Source organism: Epinephelus moara, chromosome 20 (assembly GCF_006386435.1).
Source record: "Epinephelus moara isolate mb chromosome 20, YSFRI_EMoa_1.0, whole genome shotgun sequence".
NCBI lineage: Eukaryota > Metazoa > Chordata > Actinopteri > Perciformes > Serranidae > Epinephelus > Epinephelus moara.
In genome coordinates, this window is record NC_065525.1 from 38,360,988 (window position 1) to 38,377,418 (window position 16,431).

The window sequence follows — 16,431 nt, forward strand, 5'->3', positions numbered from 1 at the left end:
GCATTTAGCTCAAAGCATCGCTGTGTGTAAGGACAGCCTCGCAGAGCGGCTGCTGCAGACTGCCAGTCTGACTGTGAATGATCAGAAATTAGAAAAGTTCTCTCTCCAACTGAATGAATGAAACTTGTTTCTCTTTGCTTTATCTTTTCTGCTCTCGTCAGGATTTCGTCTCTGTAAGTAAAACATGATGCTGTTTTATTTACTTATCATTGTATGAAGTCAATTTTCAGGCAATACATTTAGCTCAGAGATTTTAACAGCTTTAGACCCTCAGTTTATACTGAGCTGATAAGATTGATATTTTTTGGTCATTTACTTGCTTTGCATTGAAAAGCTGTCATTAATACCTCATATAACAGCTGATTCTACACTGTAGTGTATGTGGAGATAAATGTGACAGCTATCAGGTCTGGGTTAAGTCTGTCCTCAACGGCCGCTTGGCGAAACTCGATAGACGGCTTTAGAGAGCCGAGTGCTTTGACAAAACAATTGGCTTAAGGAAATTAAATGTTCAAAGAGCAGTAAACACAGTTAGTAATCTCCTTATTGAAATGAATGAAAGGGACGAACAGGGGGCGGGGGTGTGTGAGGGGAAGATGAATCAGATAAACTCCAATCCTATCAGGAGGAGAAGCAGATAAACGCCCTCACACACACTCTTACATAGAACATGGTGAAATGTGTGAATCACTGTGATGCCAACAGACCAGCTGAGAGTCTGGACCCACACAGACTCAGCTGCTCTCACCTGTTTAAACAGACCTGGACCTTAACTGAGCTCTAAAAGCAGGCATGACATTCAGGGTTTATTAAAGAATTCAAATTCTGGCATAGAAAATATAACGATGTGTAAACTTGTGTTCCTAAACAGGTTTTTAGATGCAGTTTTTGGATCTTATGAAACCTCAAATTTCAGTCTCATAATCTCAGATTTCCCAAACATATCAAACACAGCACTCTGGGAATTTGTTGACAATAAGAATGAATATAAAACTAAAAAAAATACAATTTCTGAAGAAACTGCGGGTGTGAATGGTCAATGCTGAATAGCTGATGCTCACTTTAAATGTGTAAGGATATTATTGACTAGTTGAATGATACCAATAGCGTGGAATATCTGAAGGTTTTTGAAAGTCTGACGTTACACTGCATTGCTTGCTCAAATGTGTAAGAAGAAGGTAAAGTGATAGGAATTGTTGAAAAAGTCGAAGGGGGTCTAATTAGAATGAATGTCATTGAAAAGTCAAATGATATTCATAATGCGGAATATGTTACGGTTATTCGAAAAGCTGGCGCTACACTGCAATGCTGGCTTCAAACATTGAATAATAACATTAATGTATAAGGGATGTGAAATATTTTAAGGTTATTTGAAAAGCTTACGCGACCTTGTAGTGCTGGCTTTAATGTGTCAGAACCAGGTGAAGTAATAGGAATAGTTGAAAAGTTGAAAGTGGTCTAATTAGTATGATTGTTATTGAAAAGTTGAATGACACTCATAATGCTGAATATTTCGAGAGTTGCTGAAAAGCTGACGCTACACTGCAATGCTCACTTTAAATGTTGAATAATACCGTTAATGTATGAATGATTTGGAATATTTTATGGTTGTTTGAAAAGCTGACGCCACACTGCAATGCTGGCTTAAGTGTGTAAGAAGAAGGTGAGGTGGAATATTTGAAGGTTTTTCGTATTTACACCCAATAATATTTAAATAAGTGTCAGTAAAAGGGCTGAAGTGCTGAAAAGACTTTAAAGCTTCTTGATTGAAACTGTTCGGGCCACATGACGAGTTAGAGTGGTAATAATATTATTATTGTAGTGTTTTGTCGCTGAACACACAGGTTGCTGCACTAAAAGGAGCCAGGAGAAATTAAAGTATTCTTTCTTTGTTTCTGTTTGCGACTCCTCTTCGACTGACGACCTCGTGTGATGTGAACGTCGGCGTACACGAAAGGGGGTAAGTTAACACTAATCATCTAAACACGGGAGAACAACCGGGACACAACAACACACTCACTTCTGCCTCAATTAGCTCAGCACTGATATCACAGAGTGCAGCTCCCTCACCTCCGTCTGCCTGCCTGTCTGGCTCCACAACACTCTGAAAGAGTCGCAGGTTCGGACGTCTGCCGGCTCTTTGAAGCGAGGTGTGTGTGTGTTAGGTGTGTGTTTCTGTGTGTGGGTGGGGGGGGGGTGGGAGGCGGGGGTGTTAATGCAAAATGCAGTTCATGTAAATGGGATTCACACAGACGTCCAATTTTCTGGCATGTTTGTGTACAAAAGCAGCAGAAAGGCGGTGTTGCTTTGCGAGGCGTGTAGTCGTCCCTTCAGACAGCCTGACAGCTCTGTGCAGCCAAACACCTGACACCATGCTAAACACTGTCCTACATACACAACTACCTCCAACAGTTATTTTTATCATCGCTCCTGTTTCATTTTCACCAGCCGTCTGCCGGCAGCTTCATATTAGTAGCATGGAGGGATTACTAAACAGGTCCGAAGGGGCCTAATGGGTGAGGGGCCCCAGGGCCTGGACCTCTGTCTGATGGGACTGTTGAGCTAGAGCTGCAACTAACGATTAATTTCACTTTTGATTAATCTGTCAGTTATTTTTTGATTATTCGATCATCTGTTTGGTCTATAAAATGTCAGATAATGGTGGAAAATGTCGACCATTGTTTCCTAAAGCCAAGATGACGTCCTCAAATGTTTTGTTTTGTTCACGACCAAGTGGCAACCTCTGGTGCTGAAAAGTAAAGTGCCAACAACTGCAGTTCCTCTAACAGCCACTTGAGGCTGGCTCCAAGAATGAGTCAATCCCCACAGACCCCCATGTTAAAATGCCCACCTTTACAGCAGAAACAAACATGTTTACAGCCTGGTACAAAAAACGGTTTTGGTCTCTAAAGCTAATTTGAATATTCATGTCAACTATACGGGGGGTGAATTTTTATATAACCCACCTGTTTATATTTTATTAAAGGTTAAAGTTACGCATGATCAAGGGCGGGGCGCTTTGAGTGACGGACTGTCTGCCGATAGTATCCTTGGCTTCTCAGTCAGATCCACCCCTCGCTCCTCCACAGCTCCACCCTCTTGCCCAAATATGGTCACTTCTGGCTCCAAAAAACCAAGACGCAGACGCTGAAGTGCCGAACTCGAGGCTCAAAATCAGGAGTCCACAAACCAATGGGTGACGTCATGGAAGCTATGTCCATTATTTTTTACAGTCTGTGTTTCCAACCCGAAGATATTCAGCTTACTGTTACACAGGAGGAAGAAACCAGAGAATTTTGACTTTTGTTAATTAAAAAATAACTTGAACCGAGTGTCAAATCGATCGTCAGTTTAGTTGCCAGAGATTCAGATCAACCATCAAGTCATTTATGGTCATCCTGTTTTTTTTCCTTTTGTGGTAGTTTTGAGTGTCTTTGAGGTCATTTTGAGTCTCTTTGAGTCTCTGTGGTTCTTCTGAGACTCTTTGTGGTTATTTTATATCTCTTTGTGTCTCTTTGTGGTCACTTTGAGTCTGTGTGGTCATTTTATATCCCTTTGTCTCTCTTTGTGATTGTTTTGAGTCTATTTGTGGTCTATTTATATCTATTTGTGTCTCCTTGTGTCTCTGTGTGGTGGTTTTTGTGTCTCTTTGTGTCTCCTCTGTGCTTTAATGTCTCTTTGTGGTTGTTTTGCGTCCCTCTCAGTCGGAGGGTCATGCTCTTGTGAAGGAGGGATGGGGGACCTTTTCCATGTCTGTGCCCGGGGGCCCATTGTCTCATAATCCGTCCATGATTAGTGGTCGGACGCTGCAGCAGGATGTAGTATTCATGCTCATTAGGGTCTGGTGTGATTTGAGCAGCCCAGCAGCCCAGACAATGGGGATGTGTAATGATATTGTAATTACATGGTAATTAATATTTGAGCAAACAGTCAGCCTGAAGGGAGTCAGCGCGGCTCCTCAGCAGATGGGAGGAACTGATCATCACACAATCAGCCAGCAGATCTTTTATTCGCTCCTCCGTGTGTGCTTTTACTTTCTTTTTTCTTAAAGACCTGATTTCACAGTTTTGCAGTGAGAATGTGGAAATTAGTCAACAGGGGGATGAAGTCCGAGTCTCCTTATTTAGGCAGCTCACCCAGTCAGGGAGGCACTCGTCTGGACACGGTGTTTGGGATCGATCTTTGATTTTCTTTTCGTCCTTACAGCAGCTCTGTGAGCTCCGTCTCTGCTCGAGTCCCAACATATGTTCTTCAGATTCATTGTTAAGTCAAAGTGTGATTCTACACCTAATAAAAGAGACGCTCATTCAAACCGGCACATATGGTCGAACTGTTGCAGGCCGGCTTTGAAAACTCCTGGCCGATGCCAGAAGTAGAATTTCACACGGCATTATGGGACTCTAAGCTTCCTATTCAAGAGCTTTTGCAAAAGGACCCCTCCATATGGCCTCTCCTAATGCGCCGCCTCCCCCCCCTCCCATTAGCTGCATGGACCTCCCCATGCAGAAATAACAACATCAATGGTCTAACCCTCGCGCCACTTGAGAGTATTACACTCCTTTTCATGCTTCACTTGATCAAAACGGAAGGAGTGAAATTTACGCCTGTTTGATGTGCTTTTTCCCTGCTGCTTTCAGATGAGCAGCGCTAACTCATTCTGCCTGTCACTCCTCAACCACCAAAGGGCCAACAGATGCCCGCCGCACCCGGGCCGACTGTTGGGAGGCAGTTGCCAGTTTGTGCCGGGTCACTGTCGGTGCTCCCCTCCTGGATCTGTTGGAGGACGATAGCTCAGACTGTTTAATGGAGGCTGGAGCGTCCTGCTGGGGCGGACAGGTGTCCGTCATGTTTGCAAATGTGTGAATGTGTCACACGCAGCGTTGTTGTGTTTCTCCTGAATGTTTGTTCACCAGCAGTTAAAGCAGTGATTCTGCATGATTCGACACATTTATCATATAAATCATGAATACGTTACATTCCTGCTGACTCCTCTGCAGATATTTCAGGTCATGAGTTTCCATTCTATCATTTGAGCATTAATTAACAGAAAATATTTTTTTGTCTGTTATATTTGTCAAGTTGTGCTGTACTTGAGAGATAATGCAAACCTTTAAGTCTGCATCAAACTGTATTCCAGTTCAATCTCAATGGATCTTTGAAAAATAATATAACCATAATGGATGTAACTACCATGACATCACGCATTGGTTCGTAGACATCAAGCCTTGAGTATAGTGTTTTGCCATCACCATCTTGGTTTTTTGGAGATAGAAGTGATCATATTTGGGTGAGAGGGTGGAGCTGTGGAGGAGCGAGGGGTGGATCTGACTGAGAAGCCGAGAACACTATCTGCAGACAGTCTCTCACTCAAAGCAGCCATGATCATAATTATGCATAGATCTTAGCCTTAATAAAATGTAAACAGGTCAGTTATATAAAAATTCAACTCCGTACAGTTGTCATGAATGTTGGAGCTAGTTATAGAGACCAAAACGTTTTCTATACCAGTCTGTAAACATGTTTATTTCGGCTGTAAAGTTGGGCTTTTTAACATGTTGGTCTATGGGGATTGACTCACTATTGGAGCCAGCCTCAAGTGGCCATTAGAGGAACTGCAGTTTTTGGCACTTCAGCGTTGTTGTTTCATTTTTCAGTTTTTTTTAAACACGGGAACGCTTGCTTAAAATAGGCTATACACTGTTTTCTCACTGAAAAGTAGACCAGAGCGTGTTAATGGCTCTGCAGTGGATGAGTATGCCTTTCTGTGTTCTTTCTGGTGTGTTATGTTTGACATCATTGACCGGCCGGAAGACAGGTTAGTAAACAGTAGAAAGCAGCATGTAGGCCAATCAAAATGTTGAGGTGGTAACTGCTTTTTTTTTAATATCTGTTATTTATTTTGTCTCTCAAACTCTGAGCTGACTAGGTTTGCAACAATATGAAATTTTCACGGTATGATAACTATCTCAGAAAATATCATGGTTTCACGGTATCACATTATCACAGTATACATATTATCAGACACAATGAGCCTAAAAGGGTTGAAAACAAAGGGTTTTTTTTTTTGGTTGAGCAAACACGCCTGACCGGCAGTTGAGGAGGAAAAGTAATATGCATATGCAGGTGAGATTCTCTGTCCAGTTGCACTCAGAGCAACTACAAAGAGACTCACAATGACTCAAAACAACTACAAAGAGACTCAAAATGACTCAAAACGAGCATAAAGAGACTCAAAATGACTCAAAACGAGCATAAAGAAATTCAAAAAGACCACAAGGAAAACCCAAACAACCACCAAGAGACTTGGATCAATCACAAAGAGACTGGAAATGTGCACAAGGAGACCTGAACAACCACAAGTACACCCAAAATGACCACAAAGACACTCAAAACTATCACATAGAGATTCCAAATGACTCAACAACTACAAAGACATTGAAAATGACTCAAAATGTCCACAAAAAGATTCACAATGATTTAAAACAAGCACAGAGAGACTCAAAATGACTGCAAGGAGAACTCAAATGACCACAAGACCTGATGGACTGGTTCAGACAAATATCTACACTCTATCACAAGCCTACACAGAGAAAGGTGTTATGGGTAAGGATAGGTCACAGAGGAGTCGACACTCACACCTCCCAAATCTCAACAACAAAGAAAAAATGAGACAATACAGCACAGACCTCTTTGTAGGAAAGACACAAATAGTATGAAGCATCTATACAAAATATTAATATCATCTGTGAAACCCAAGCTGCGCCCTTTGGCAGAGGGAAATGATCTACAACTTGACCTGAGGTGTCTCCATGTGTGATTAAATCCTGACTCAGATCTGATCTTTACACAGAAACGTTTGAGTCGAGCGTCGAGTATCACTCACAGCTCCTAATAGCGGCGCTGTCAGTGTGTGTTAAGGTGTGTTGGAGTGTGTGCGTGACACAGGTGGAGGCCCAAACAATCTCAGCGAGTGTCGGAAGAGGCCGGCGGGCGAGGCGGGGTTCAGTTAGCACCTTCTAATGAAAAGCGTGGCGGCTGAAGCAGCCTGGCAGCACCCCCCGCCCCTCAGCGGTCAGTCTGCATCAGCACGCCAACACACAGAGACACCGCCAAAATAAACCTCCATTAGCCAGCCTGCACACGACCACAGGGTTTTTCTCCCCCTGATGACCGACTGGATTTTCACGCTCTCGGTTGTTGGCTGAATGAGGAACATCAGTGCGCTGAAATTAAATGGGCGGAAAACAGCAGAAAACAATGTTCCATTTGTTTGATCCAGTTTACAGTAGCAACATGAGCGCTGAGAGGGAGGAGGTACAGACAACAGGGACGACAGGGAGGGACCAGGAGGAGGAGAGGACGGCTTGTATTTAGTAGGAGTCTCAGTGGTGTTGACTGGCCAAAAATCCTTAGAGTGACACATTTGTTGCTGCTTTTAGTAGTTTCCTAACTTCAGAAATCAGCCAGACTAAAGCTGCAGAGGAGTCTGAGGCTGTCGGCTGCTGCAGGAGACGGAGGTCACACTTTTCATGACATTAGAGAAAATCGATTTACTGTGATAGTCCAATTAAAACATGTTAGTCCAACTGGTATCACACTAAATAGAATTTCTCAAAGTTGGACTAACACACCCAGATAATGTGATTGGGAGTCGAATTACTCCTGCGTGTATACCAGTGTTTCTCAAATGGTGTGCCATGATGCCAGTCCAGGTGTGCTGTGGGATTTTGTGATAACCACACATTATTATTGCAATATTCAACTGGGCCTATACACAAGGTTATGAATGGATTTTTAATTGACTGTATCAGTATGTTGTGCGCACCCATTTCCCAATAAAGAGGCAAAGTCTAGCTAAAAAAAATTAATTTGATTCAATTTAATTTAAAAAACCTTCACAGGGGACCTATTTGTCACCGTTGGCGCGTGGGAATTCTAAGTGTGTGACACATCACAGCCCTGATTGGCAGCCAGTGTGAAGGATGATAACATTTAAAGGAAGAAAGCAGTAAGTGGGAGGATGGATCGCTTTACTGTACGGAGCAAATTACAACAAAGCACCAGTGAAGACGACCTACCATTGAAAGGAAAGAGGTCCATCCATCCATCCATCCATCCATCCATCCATCCATCCATCCATCCATCCACTGTAAATTTACTGGATTACAGATGGTTGTGTTTTTTTTTTCCTGAACACTTAAAATGTGTGTATATGAGCTGTCAGGTCACCGAGGTGATGAGTTGTATCGTCAATCGTTTGTAAACCAGAAACTCGTCGATACTTCAGTCTGCAACTGTCAGAAAAACTACGAACTTTGAGAAACACAGGCCGTGGTTTGAGGTTTTACAGGTCTGAAAAGATACAAAGACTGAGGAGACGGGACACAGATTATGGTTACTATGGCTACCATGGTTCCTATGGTTCCTATGGTTCCCTGCGTGCTGAAAGGAGGCGATGTTAATCTCTAAAAGGCAGATTACAGCTGTGGACAGACGAGGGTCAGAGGTGTGAATGGACGAGTGCGTGAGGAGAACCGGTCACATCAGACACAGATACTGTGGAGACACGTTCTTTCTGTCATCACAGTCAGATTATTGACACTGTATTTTATGATCTGTTGGTTGGTTATCTTCTGATTTTCAAAATAAAGAAGAATAAATACATTTTCCCAGAAAACAAATGCTGATGTTAGACAAATGTTTAGCCAGTTATTTCTACTCTCTCTGTCTGATTTTGGAAACTGTACTTTCTTATCTTATCTCTTATTTTGCCTCCTCTCTGGAAATCCCTCGGACACATCCAGTTTGTAAGTTCATTTTCTTCACTCTGTGGTGTAGAGCATTAGCAGCGGTGCTGTCTTAGAGAGCCTCAGTAGATTTTTAACAGTCTCCTCTTCCTCAATAGAGTCAGTCAGAACCTTTTTATATCCTCTGCTGTGAGTGATGATGATTTTTAAAGGTTTTCAGCTGCTTATTAAAACATTAGTGACAGAAACAAACAGGTGATATTCTGACACGATACTGTAAGGTGCGCTTTGTGTATGTATTTTATATTGTGGCAGGGGCATAAAATATTTCTTTAGATCTACTGTAGTTGTGCACGTCCTCAGAAATGAATTAATCACATGAACAGTGGGGACAGAAAAGAGACGATAGCAACAGACAGGTTGAAAGAGACAGTAACAACCTCATGCTGTCCCAATTAAACAAAAAGTTTCAAGTTCAAGTTTCTATAAGAACACATCGCTAAATGATCGTACAAAAGGCTCAGACCACTCAAAATCATTTTGATGACCTGTCAGTTTGTTTTAATTGGCATGAACAAGTCACGTGTGTATGCCTCCATGCTGGCAACAGTCAACATCTGTATGTGGGCCCCATGTGGTCAGTACTTGAGCTGAAAACTGGGCCCTGTATGGAATTGTTTAAGCGTTCAATAATGGCCCCATGCCAATAACCGATAGGGGTGGGTTTACTACTACTTTAATTTATTATAAATTCAATTTAAATTTTGACATCAGGAAAATATATTAAAACAAGACATACAACTAAAAAGGGGGATGATGGAGTGAAAAAAAAGTTGCTTTTGTGTATTCCACTTTGTTTTTGGACACGTGCTCTCATATGTGAAATAATCATAATGAAGCAGAGTGTGTATTTATTAATCTGAGCTGTTTCACAGAGCAGATTGTCCACATGTCGGAGACAATAACTGAACAAAGCATCAGAGTAAATGAGCTTGTGGTATCATTCACACATTAACCGGCGTGATTAGTGACATGTTTGAATCCAGCCCAGAGCTGATGGGATAACTGTCCTTGAATGTGGCTCTTTAGCAGAGAATTAAAGCTCCAGTCTGTGTGTCTGTCTGCAGCGCACAGTTTTAACTAATGAACCATGAATTCACTTCAAAGCAGGACTTTATTTTCTCTGCTCTGGTCTCTGATGGTGTTTTAATATTATATTCAAACTGGATTTACTCAAAACATTTAATTTTTCTGCGAGATGAAGAGGCAAATATCTGAATATAGAGAGGAGACGTTCTACTGGAGTAGAGCTGATAAAGGATCGGTCCATTATTTTTATTTTTATTTGTTTATTTTTAAAAATGGGACAGAACATATTAATGAACATTAACAATGTAAATATGTAAGAGATTGTAGCCAAGCGGCTAATTTCCATCCCTTGTCCCATTGGCAGGTAGGTGTTCAGGGAGAGAAAGAGAAGAGAGAAAGGGAAGGACATCAAAGCAAGTAGAAGTTATCAATTTATCTGCAACTATTTTGGTAATCGATTAATCATTTCTGTTAATTTGTCTGGTAAAAATCACTTGTTACAGATTTTAAAATGTTTGCATTTGCTGCTTTTTTTTGTCTCGTGAATATTTTTGACTGTTGACTAACAGACGCAGACTGTTGGGTCAGTCATGTGAGGGCCATAGTCTGTAAAAATAATGCTTGTAGCTATCATGAGTATCAAGAGTTTTGAAGCCTCGAGTTCAGCATTTCGTGGTGTCAAGGAGCCAGCAGTCATATTTGGGTGAGAGGGTGGATCTGACTGATAAGCCTAGGAAACTTTGAGCAGACAGCCTGTCACTCAAAGTGACCCCGCCCTTAATTATGCATAACTTTAAGCCGTAATAAGATATAAACGAATGATAAAACGGATATAAAAATTTACTCCTCGTACAGTTGTCATGAATGTTGAAATTAGCCAAAGAGACCAAAGCCGTTCTTTGTATCAGGTTGTAAACATGTTTATTTCTGCTGTAAAGTTGGACATTTTAACAAGGGGGTCTCTTGGAGCCAGTCTCTAGTGGTCATTTGAGGAACTGCAGTTTTTGGCATTTCCTTGTTGGCTTCATTTTTCAGTCCCGCAGGTTGCCTCTTGGTGAGGGCTGGCCTTTTTCTTTCTAACCCTGGCATATAGCTTTTGTTAACATCTTATTTTAAAAACTGGAGGTTTTTATGTACCCTTCCACTAAATTCACGTACTCTGTCGTTGGCTCTTCCCATCAGCTCAGCCTGAGCCATGTGGACGCATTTCACATTACCAGGTGGACGTCCTGCTCTGCCTTCGTACTGGAAGCGGAAAATCTAAAAAATATTCTAACTCAAGCAGATGGCAGAGTCAAAATCACAGCTATAGCAACGAAAGTTATTACTATATATCATTGGGATCACTTTCAGAGTGATTTGATGAAACCGAGAGTAACACTATGAAAATCCATCAGCTGGAGTGTGCTGTGTGTTTGTCGCCACTGTTTACACAAGGGTTATCGTTCATCAGTGTGGATGCTCATGTCATTATCTTTACAGTTATTGTTACAGATACCATTCATAGTGTGGACGAGCCTTTAATGTTGTTGGTGTAACATCATAACAAACATCATAGATAATATACAGTGCATCATTCAGTAATGAAAATACATGGTCGTCATCGTCATGTAGAGTTTCTGGTTTCCTCCTCAGGCTGTGCTGTGTGATAACCTGCTGGTGGAGTGTGTAAACTCAGTGTGTGTCCATACTGAAGGTGTGGAAGTGCTCAAGAGTGTGTGTGTGTTTTTAAAGCATTATTGAGTGTGTGTGTGTGTTTTCAGACGGCGCTTCACTGGGCAGCCAAGCAGGGCTGTCGGGAGGCGGTGGACATGATGCTTCAGGCCGGAGCCGACGTCAACGTCAGATCGGTGAGTGTGTGTGTGTGTGTGTGTGTGTGTCAGAATCAGCACCTGTCATGCACTTTAATAACTTCAGCTGCATAAACAAACACAGTAACATCATCCCGAGCTGTCTTCAGCTCCTCACACAGACTCTCACTAAAATTCTCTCTTAAAGGAACAGTACAACATTTACAGAATGCGCTCATTCACTTTAGTTCCAACAGAGAGATGACGACGCTCAGATGTTTCTGTGTCATACGAGGAGACGTTCTGACCAGCAGTGTGAATTATTCAAACTTTGTTTCTAACAAATTGAACAAATCAGCAGCTGGTTATCTTCATCGATCAGTGAACTCATCTTCACACAACACCTGTGGATGGAAACTTGCAGTCATCTTTAGCCCCTTTCCCACGGCACAAAAAACAACTAACTCCCACTAAGATCTGTTTTTTGTCTGTCTCTGCCCAAGCAACTCAAACATCGCTCCAAATTAGTCTGCACGAGTTTGAAAAAGAGACTGAATAAGTAAGAGATATAAAAAAAAGAAGTCACACACTAATAATTCCCACATGCAACAAATAGGTTCCCTGTGAAGATTTTTTTTTTTATTTGCTAGAGTTTGCCTCTCTATCAATTTACATTACAGTTTCTGTTTATAATATAGAACAACAACATCACACTTCCACACAGTCTCACACGCACACAAAGACCTGATTTACTGCATAAACATACTGCACACACACTCTATCACACACACACACATCCTCTGCAGCCTGTGGGGGCTTTTTCATTATCCAATTATATCATTCCTGCTCCCGTTTAACCCCGAGGTGAGGTACAGTGGACTCCCCACGAGGCCTTTCTCCTCCAATTACTCCTTCAGCCTCTCAAGTTCACAGCGTTAACCTCCGCCGGCCAGAGGCTGCCGACACAACAAACAGCAGCAGAGGATTGTTAACCTCCGTAATCCTCCTGCTGCTGCTGCAGCCAGAGTCACAGGGAAACATCTTCACACACATTAGTTTTTAGCTTCGCTGTAGAGTCGGCCCGCCACTTTGTTCCAGACTGAACAACTGTTGGATGTAATGAAATGCGGTTCATTGTTCGTGTTCCCCTCAGGATGAACTATAATGACTCTGGTGATCTTTTGACTTTTCATCAAGCGCCACGATCAGGTCAATACGTTGGTTTATGACCAACAATGTTGGCGAAGTTACTCTCCAAATGTAATATATATTACTAGTTACCTTTTTTTGAAATAATAAGTTGCTTATTACAAATTAATAGACCCTTTTACGGCCGACATCACAATGACATCAGTTTGTTAGCTGGAGGTAGAACCCTCCTCCCCCCCACAGGGCTGTAGGCTACATAGGAGTCTAAACATGTCGTCTTGTTGTGTTATTGGGAGCCAGAATAGAAAGCCAGAGTATTTCCTGTTGTAGGGATGAATAACGTTATGTGTATTAAGGGTTATCATGTCCACCTCATCAGAAACTGGGGAGGTATTAAGAGGAATATTGGATTTCTCTCTAACACTAACTTTTTAGCACATTAGCTAACGTTAGCTTCCATAACAAAACAAACTGGAGGAAGTGTCGAAGTCTTTGTAAGATTGGCATAGTGATCGACCACAAAGCTTCCTGTGACATCATCCATCCACTGAGTGAGAGCGTACGGGTCGGCCAGTCTGGTCCCGTTGGTCAGTGTTTACTTATTCAAGTAACACTGGCGGTCCCGGAGAGTGAGTGACCTGACATGGTGCGTTTCTAAATTCAGTCTGACACTCTACACTGAAATGAGAGCCGTGCTGGTCGTAGAAACGGAGCGTTGTACACGAATGAACAAACAGTTAAGTTAATTACACATTGACTACGTTCGGTGCTCTGGATAACTAAGGGTTCATTCAGACAGTGCTCCAAATTTACGAACAGTCCAGTTTGTGCCAGAATGCTCTCCGACACTCAGAGTGAGTATTTCTGAATGCACCTCCCATCATCTTCCTCCATTGTCTAAAACAAGCCAACAGAACTTGCTAGCTAGCACTAGCTAATGTCTGTGGAGAATTGTTTTCCTCCAGTTAAGCCCCGCCTACTAAAAAATGTTGCACTGTTTACTAACAGTAAAGGGTCTAAACACCAGAGCTGGAGGACCCACCAGGTGGATACCGGTGTCCCAGTTAGCAACAACAGTACCGGAGAAACAGCTGTGCGTAAGAACAGGATGGTGTGCCGGTGTTGCTCTGCAGTTGTGAATGGAAACATATCCAACATACACTAATGCACATTTGTTGGCGTCACCCAGATGTGCTGATCACCGGGACAAGGAACTGTAAACAAATGAATGACGCCAGTAGAACCACAACTCATTTAGTTATCTGGAAGTTAGGATGAAGTTGCGGCAGAGATGTTTTGGGAAAAGTAAAGATGCACAGATTAATGCCACTGTGAGACTCTTTGGTGAGACCTGACCTTCACTCTGCTCCTTTATCTGTCGAAGCAACAGCTCTGAGACTTTTAGTGAATCGTTCATTTTAAAGATCAGTTGTTTGTTTCTCTTTTTGCTTCCACAGTTGATAGAAATGAAGTGAAAATATGCCGTTTGACAGACACACACACACACGCACACACACACGCATAGCATCAGTGTGCAGTGGATTGATTCGAAAGGGGCAATGTTGTGATTACTTAATGGCTTCCCAGACAGCCGTGGGCCTGGAGAATTCAATTTAGCATCTGCCTCTCTAAGTGTTAATCTCCTCTCCTCCCCGGCTGCCTCGCTGCTGATGATGTGCACACAGGAGATAATGTTTAAGCCCCACCAGAGCAAAGCAAAGCAGACAAGTCACTTATTGGCTCCATAATTACATAATTAACTTTTTGTCTCTAATCGTTAAGGAGGTAATGGCTCTGATAAAAAGACCCTCAGCTCGAGCAGCGAGCAAATCAGAAATCAATAATCCATAGAACGGCATTAAGAGGAGAAGAATAGCTCAGCTCTCAGTGAACGCTTTGGATTCACTGCAGAGGTTTTCAATGCTTCTGTAATGGATTTTCTGTCTGTTTCATCTCTGCAGAGCTTTAAATACTCACCTGAACCTCAACGATACTTTCTTAGAGTGAAAAAGTGTAAAACGCAGAAGAGGAGAGATTTAAACTGTTCATTCTGTGTGTGTTTAAGCTTTTCTACCTCTTACAGGTGTGTACATCATTATTCTGTATCTGTGTGTGTTGAACAGCTGAGCTTTTGAAACATTGTTTTTACATCCTGATCTGTAACGTTAGAAATCTTTACCACACCTGAGTCTCTGATACCAAAACAATATTTTGTCATTTATTCAGAAAAATTAAGATATTTGTCATAATAATGCTAAATGTTATCCGGCAGTTTCACATGAACTTTATTTTTGTCTAAAATGAGCCAAATTTTACCATCAGTCAGAAACTATCTAATCAAATAACAACAGAGATTATAAGTCTGTCCAGATGATTAGTGTCATAACTTGACAGTTTATGACACATATTGGTGACACAATTTTCATTGTGTTGTGCCGCCATGTTTCTACAGTCTGTTCAAATTAGGACCCCAAATGCAAACACATCCAGGAAACTGGGAATGGTTAAAGGCAGTTTATTGTAATTTGAAGATGGGAGGCAGAAGACGAGAACGAGACTGGACGTGACGGGTTATGGTTGAGGTTGGCGTGGTGAATGTGAGACACAAAGTGTGAATTAAGGTCCAAAAAGAACAACAAGACAAAAGCCCCTTTTCCACCAACATTTCCAGGAACTTTTATTACCAGGAATTCATTTACCTGGGTAAAAGAATTCCTGGTAATCTGTGTGGTTTGCGTTTCCACCACACTTCAAAGTTTCGGAACATTTATTCAAATTAACATGATGACGTAGATGATTTGGCGTGTGCCCTGTATTTGGCTCCACCAGCTCGGCTGGTTCATGCTGATATAGAGTTGGGGCTGTTTGTCTCAGCCAGCAGCTCAGTTTTAAAGTATTTTAAGATAAGTGTCAAACTAAGTTAGTCTACATACAGACAGCTGTCATTGGAGCTTATTAGTAACAATTCGCTATCAGCCGAACTGGCATGCTGTCCTTGTGTAAGACATAACGTTAGTGTCGGTGGATGAGAGACTGTGGACGGAGCATATTGAATATCGCTGTCTACATGTTTACATGTTCATGCTTGCTGAACACGTATTGATAAAGTATTGGCTTCTTGCTCACTAAGGGTTAATGTCACTTACAGTAACGAGTGTAGCTGCCATCAACTTGAGTCATTTTCGAGTTACCTTCACTTTGTTTCCACCGCGACCGCTCGGCTGTTCACTCGTTACTGTGTCGCGTCGATGTGTGTGTAGATGTGTGTAGAGGAGATCAGCGCCGGCACAAAAGAACCGATACCGTTAGCGCTTATCAATACTACGGTCTTTAATAATTTAGCTCCGGGGCTAATTTAGTACCAGGTTTTGGTACCCATCCTTAATCAAAACACAAACAAATTGAAGCCTGTAGAGATGAAAAAAAAGTTTTCAGTGGCTGCCCGTACCAGGAAGTGCGGAACACTGTAAGTGTGTGTTCCACCGATCAGCGTTCTTTGGCAAACAGCTCTGCCCCTCAAGAATTCCGGGTAATCCGGGGCGGGGTATGCCCATTGGTCCGACAGCCCATTGGTCCGACATCCCATTGTTCCGACCATATTAAACCCATTGTTCCGAAGTCCCGTNTAATCACATATCGGAACAACGGGACATTGG

At 42.1% G+C, this 16,431-nt stretch overlaps 1 protein-coding gene across 1 annotated transcript in view; it reads left to right on the top strand.

Annotated features, from left to right (window-relative positions):
• The window catches only part of LOC126407344 (uncharacterized), a 63,277-nt gene that overhangs the window by 32,630 nt on the left and 14,216 nt on the right, over positions 1-16,431 (top strand). Inside the window, exons 7-9 of the mRNA XM_050072142.1 lie at positions 162-173; positions 11,600-11,686; positions 11,835-11,839. Of these exons, the coding sequence (XP_049928099.1) occupies positions 162-173; positions 11,600-11,686; positions 11,835-11,839 (104 nt within the window). The remainder of the gene's footprint in view (positions 1-161; positions 174-11,599; positions 11,687-11,834; positions 11,840-16,431) is intronic.